This window comes from Microtus ochrogaster, chromosome 8 (assembly GCF_000317375.1).
Source record: "Microtus ochrogaster isolate Prairie Vole_2 chromosome 8, MicOch1.0, whole genome shotgun sequence".
Taxonomy (NCBI): domain Eukaryota; kingdom Metazoa; phylum Chordata; class Mammalia; order Rodentia; family Cricetidae; genus Microtus; species Microtus ochrogaster.
The window spans coordinates 43,745,554-43,751,824 of NC_022015.1; the positions used below are offsets into that span (position 1 = coordinate 43,745,554).

Sequence of the window (6,271 nt, forward strand, 5' to 3'; positions counted from 1 at the left end):
TTCTTTCTTTTTTTCTTTCTTTCTTTCTTTCTTTCTTTCTTTCTTTCTTTCTTTCTTTCCTTCCTACCTTCCTTCCTTCCTTCTTTCTTTCTTTTTTTTTTTTGGTTCTTCAAGACAGGGTTTTTCTTGTACACCAGGCTGACCTCAAACTCACAGAGATCTCCCTGCTGCTCTGTCTCCAAGTGCTGGGATTAAAGGCGTTCACCACCACCACCCTGCTCAGTTTGGTTATTTCTGAAATAGTGTACTAAAGGTCAAAATTTTGAGATATAAATGATTGAGAAAGTTCTACAGAATATTTCTTTTGTGAAAACTGATTACATCTTCCTTATAATATTGAGAAATACTGATCCTTAATCTGGGGATGTGGCTTAGTGGCATATTAACATACTTTGGTCTAGTATACATAAGTTCCTGGTTCAGCATTGTAAAGAGGGAAGACAGTGTGGGTAAGGCAGCTTTTGAGCTGCTCATGCTGGCACACTCATAATCTTAACACCCAGGAAGTGGAGGCAGGAAGATCATAAATTTAAGCCATCCTAGATCACTGAGTGATTTGCAGGCCAAGTTGCTTTATGACAGCCTCTCTTAAAAACTAGACAGATTAAAACCCCGTTCTCTCTAAATATGAAGAACATGTTTGTTTTTTTTAATGGCATGTTAAGGTCATTTTCTTTATATGAGAATTTCAGAACTACGCAGGTCCCTAGAAACCCCACAATCTAGTGCTTTGCAAGTTTATAAAATCTAATGTATTTTTAAAATCCCCTAAAGTTCTAAAAAAGACACTAATATATCTTGACTTGCAACTTGAAAAATACTCTTCTATCCAATTGCGTGATTATGTAGATGAAGAAAGGAACTTCAGAGAACATGCTGTGCTTAGGATGCATTAGACGACCTAATGATGATGGCAACTTCAACTTAAAAGTTTACAACATTGACGTTGTTGAGGGGCGCTCACATAGCTCCCCTTGGAGTTCTGCTCATGTGCTCAAGAGCCTGTGAGAGCTACACTCTCTCTTTCCTGGATATGAAATGAGAACAGTAATGTCCTCCATCTCAAAGTGTTAGGATAATACTTTTCATACACTGTAATTGGCATTGGCTAATTTTCATTAATTGTTATGATTAATGACATTGCAACAGGAAGGTACTAGCAAAATGCTTATGAAGTCTATTGACATTTTCCCAAGAAAACTGCAAAAGAAGTCTCAATTATTTGGATTGCTACATCTTCCTTGATTGTGCAATGCTTTAGTTTCTCTTTGTTTCCCCAACCTCTTTCTCCTGTTGCATCCAAACAAACAAACCACCACCACCACCACCACCAAAAACCCAGTAATACTTAACAGTTTTTGGTTGTTGTTATATTCTTGGGCTAATCTTTGAGATATTAGACTAAATAAAATCAGGATTAATGTTTTGTCTCCCTACTGTACTTGGGATATATTGTATGAGTGTATAAAAGAAAAAGAATGTTTGCCTCTTGGTATATTTTGAAAAACCTTATTTTTTCTAATATGAAATACATAGTAGTTTTTTTTTTTGGTGTGCATATTTGTGTGTGTGTGATTTACCCAACTGGTTAAAAACTAATACCTAGAAGTTAAGTTGTAGAGAGTCTATGAAATTGAATGCAGTTATAGGAAATATCAAACAGACCCTAATGTAATTGCCTCGGACATGTCACACTCCTGAAGTCAGGTATGGAAGGAGGGAGGGATTTACAAATTGTTATCATCCAAAACAAGAAGAGAGTATTTAAGAAGAAAATAATTCTGGAGACTCACAAATTCTACATTATGCTCCCTTTGTTTCTTGTGATATAGATGCCTTATTGGAGGAATTGGAACGTTCTACCCTCCAGGACAGTGATGCATATGCAAAGCCTGTTTCTTGTCACCCAGATCAGCAATCCAAACAGGAGAGCAAGCTTCCTGAAAGTCCAAAAACCTTGTCATCTCAGAGTCACACAAGTCCCTTGAAGGTAACATTTCATCTTTTGTAGTATTGTAGACAATATTTGATTCCACTTCTGAAAGTTAATTGTATCCCACTTATATTAAAGGAGACACATATGTTCAGGATAGAAGAAAGTATCAGTTTAGTATTAATTTAAAGATAGTTGCTTTTGGAAAGAGGAGAATTGAGAAAATGACCATAGAATATGTCTTTGAAATTTTTTTTTTCTAGTAAAGGTACAGTAGCATAATATTGCCTCATTCATGCTGGTTATTGTTATGTTGTTTCCTGGCTACCAGAACTGCCATGTTACAGCGTGACTAGAGTCACACCCAGTAAGATCACTGGGTAGTTTAGACAAATCTTTGGGGGTGACTTACAGCAGTTAATTCATTGATCTTCTTTTCTGCTGAATAGATTCAGAAATAGTTTTCATCTAGCTAGATAGTGAAGCTCTTAGCAGGCACCATGAAGAAACTAAATCCTCCAGAGATGATTTATTTTAAAGCTTAGAAACCTGGTGTGTTAATTTATGATTAAGTGTTAAAGCTATCAAGTTTGTATTTGCTAAGGTGTGTATTCTCTTCCGTTGGATCAGCATGCACAAACCTTTATTATAAATAATGCTTACTTAAATGAGAATGCAATTAGTATAAGAGACACTGAGTGGATGTTCTTCATAGCTGGTATTTATAAACTATAATATTCTGATATTCCTTCTTGGGTACTCATATAGAATGAGTATCCCAGAACTGGAATTTGAATGCAGGAATAGGTACTTTCCAACTTCTCTTGAGACTGCTTATCTGACTCTTTACTAGAGAGTGTTTGTTTGCTGGAAGTCTTAAACTATAGCCATAGCATCCTAATATTCTCCTGCATAGACACTTGCACTTTATTATTTCATAGGAGCCTCATAGAACCTTGTCTTAAGAGAGACCATGATGTTCTTGTACCTCACTATGGCAGTGATTTCCTATCATTTGCAGTAAAAGCCACAATGTTGGCACTGATCTTTGTGGATGACCACATCTTTGTTTGCCTGCAATAGACCTTAGCTTTTGCTTATTTTCCTGACTTCTCATTAATTTCCTTTGATGTAACATTTTCAGTTGTTTTTGAAGTTTTATTATTAGTATTTGCATTAACATATTAATATGATTATGACCAAAAGGTGACTAATAATGACTCTTTCTGATCTTGTTCAGACAAAACCTCAGTAATGTCACCCTTTCATGGCAGTATTCAGGGAGATGACTATGAAGTCTGAGAGCACAAACATAAGCTAACTTCTGTGGTTTAGGTGGTAGAAGAAGAAATCCGCTGACCACTTGGTATGCTGCCAATCATATCCTGCTGTGGTCCATGTGATGTATACATGGAACATCTGGGTACAGTAAATAATAAGGGAATCATGGTTAGTGACATAAAGTTGATGTTCAGGAAATAGGATTTAGTATTCTGTCATCACAAATAATATATTGTAAACATTATTCAAGCATTTTGTATTTGTAAATTCCTCAGTGTTTTATTTTTGCTAGCACTTAAGAAATCTTAATATTACTCGTTTGTCACTTGGCTTAATACAGAGCAGAAACAAAATCATTAGGTTTTATTTTCTCAAAGCAGTTATGAGGACTGTGTAATTTGTAAAAAAAACATGTTTTGATGTTTTCTAGTCACTGTGGGAATGGAGTAGAGCTGTTACTGTTCTTCTAAATATCAGGAGACACAAAAAAGGTGAAGAAAAATTAGCATGTACTTTAGATTTAATACTTAATTTTTGAAGCACGTTTCTGAAGATGACAATCCATGCACAGCTGCAGGAAGTGTATTTGCAGATCACTGTGAAATACACATTTCCACTTCTAGCAAACCACTTTTGTAAACATTTTTTTTTGCTTGTTTTCAGTTTTAATTTTCATCTGCTTACAAGTAAAGTGGAAGGGGTCGATTGTCTTTGAAAACCATCAAAAATGTCAGTCTTGAGTCACTGTCATTAGAGGTGTTGGTTAGAAAATTAGAGCATTCTCAGCTCTTTGATTTATTTTCCACTTAACATACAGCATCAAAATAAAACCCTGGAAGTTAATTTTCCTGTTAAAAATAAAACAAGCAACATTACTAATGTCAGTAGAGTGAGTTGAAAAACTATTGAAGACAGCAAAATCTTCTGGTAAGAATAAAAAAACAAACTGTTAGTAGAACACAGCATCATGGTAATATGTTCTTACCAGTTTAAATCCAACAGAGTAGAAATGAATTTGGAGCTTGTTGTGGAGTGCACAGAATTCTTGACTTCATCAAAACAAACAATAGCATTCTGCTATTAAAACCAAAATTATCAAGACTGGCAAATGTCATGCTAGTCATTTTTTTTCTAGGAGTGATATGAAATTCAAAGCAACATCTAACTACAACTATATTAATTTTCTTGATGTGTTGGAAATGTTCTCTAGGTTTATAATAATCCCACCCTTATTTCATAAAGCATAAGGTGCACTGTGTGCAAAATCAGCAGGAGAGCTGTAATCAAATTATTCAATCAATATAAAATAAAAGAGTGCTTCTTAACAATCTGCAATCATGTTCAATTGAGTTTAAGAAAAGGAAGCAGCTCCATTTTCCCCTAGCTTATACCAAAAGATGAGAGCTCATGTGGCTCAATTGTTTAATTTGAAAATGTGATTCTAAAACATCTTGACTTTGATAAATTGTTGGCTTTATATTCTTGGATAAATTTATAAACCAATATGTAATAGTATAATGGAAGACAATGATTTTGGTCTTACCCATCCCTTACAAAATACGTTAAAAAGAATCACAAATAAAGACAACTTCATGGTATTATTAGAATATTAATGGAGAAAGATGCTGTGAATAGACGTAGCTAAGCAAAGACACGTGGGAATATTGTCTTGGACAAAGGAGAAGGGAGAAAGCCTGAAGGTGGGCAAGAATACAAGAGAGGTAATGGGATGGAAAGAAAACAAATACTGCATTTTACATCATTTATATCACTGATGTATTCTATACATGATTTAAAGACAAAAGACAGATTTGTGGAGTGGAATTGACCAGAGGGAGGGTGAAGGGGACACAGGAGGGTGGTGGGAAGGCAAATATAATCATAGTACATTAATATTCATGTATGAAAATGTCCTAGTGAACTCCATTATTTTATGTACTAATAAAATTAATTAAAAGGTATTTTCCTGAATGTCTTTACACATTTTAGTAGAGAAAACAGTATTTAGAACTTGTTCCACAGGGCAGAATGTGCCCTGAATGTTTAGCTTCATCAGCATTAGAGAGATGACATCTCTACACTATGCCCCAGAGAAAAGCCCAAGGTAGAGGTAACAGCAGTCTCTAGTCCACAAACCTAAAATGCAGCTTTGAAAACATTACAAATTCAAAAGTGACAGCACTACATATTTTGTTTTTTAAAAAATTAACATTTTAAAGGAAAATTCCTAAATCAAAATGTTAGAGCCAATTATAGCCAAGTTACCAATTAAAGTAAGTGACTATATGTTGAGAGTAATTGTTTTCTTATGCTGTTTACAATGTTTAAGTAATAATAATAATAAAAAAACACTAAAGACTGGCCACAAGCTTGCTATTTGCCTCAGTTTATCAAGTGCTGTGGTTAAGGCATAAAGGCATGAGCCACCACACTCTGATTTTGATTAGAATGATGTCTAATCAATGTCGACCAATACAATACAACCAAGTTGTTTGCTAGGAGTTTTACTTCATTAGGAAACTATGAGACATATATTTGCAATATCAGTACTAAAGAGATGAGACATGAGCTTGAGTTCTGAACTAGATTACAGTCTCCCTCTCTCTCTTCCTAACTCCCTCCTTACTTCCCTCCTTCCTTTTTTTTTCCCTTTTTTAAAATTTTAATTTTTTTAATTTAATTCCTTTTATTAATTCTGAAACCTCCTTTCCCTTATAAGGATCTCAGTTTGAGCTGAATATATGTGCGATTACCACTTGCAGATCTAGCCCCCTTCCCTGCTTTACTGCACAGGCTACACAGGCTTCCTTGTTCCCATTTATTCTTTGCACATGGATAACATTACCCTGATATCTGATTGCTTTCCTTGCTTCCTGTAAGTCATTTCTCAAGTGTTGTCTACTAAGTGAGATTTTCTCTATCATTGCATTTATAACCACTACTATATCCACAATTCTTATTTGCTACTCTTTGTTTAACTTTTATGTCTATTTCTTGCCAATAGGCTATAAGCTCTGGAGTAGTTAGCTTTTGTTTTCTTTCTTTCTTTTTTTTTTT

At 34.7% G+C, this 6,271-nt stretch overlaps 1 protein-coding gene across 2 annotated transcripts in view; it reads left to right on the forward strand.

Annotated features, from left to right (window-relative positions):
- Positions 1-6,271, forward strand: part of Lpxn (leupaxin) — a 38,998-nt gene that overhangs the window by 5,741 nt on the left and 26,986 nt on the right. For both annotated transcript variants that reach the window (XM_026781727.1, XM_026781726.1), the window contains exon 2: positions 1,833-1,990. Coding sequence is in view for 1 of the 2 variants with exons in the window: in XM_026781726.1 (XP_026637527.1) it covers positions 1,833-1,990 (158 nt within the window). In the remaining variant the exon portion in view is untranslated. The remainder of the gene's footprint in view (positions 1-1,832; positions 1,991-6,271) is intronic.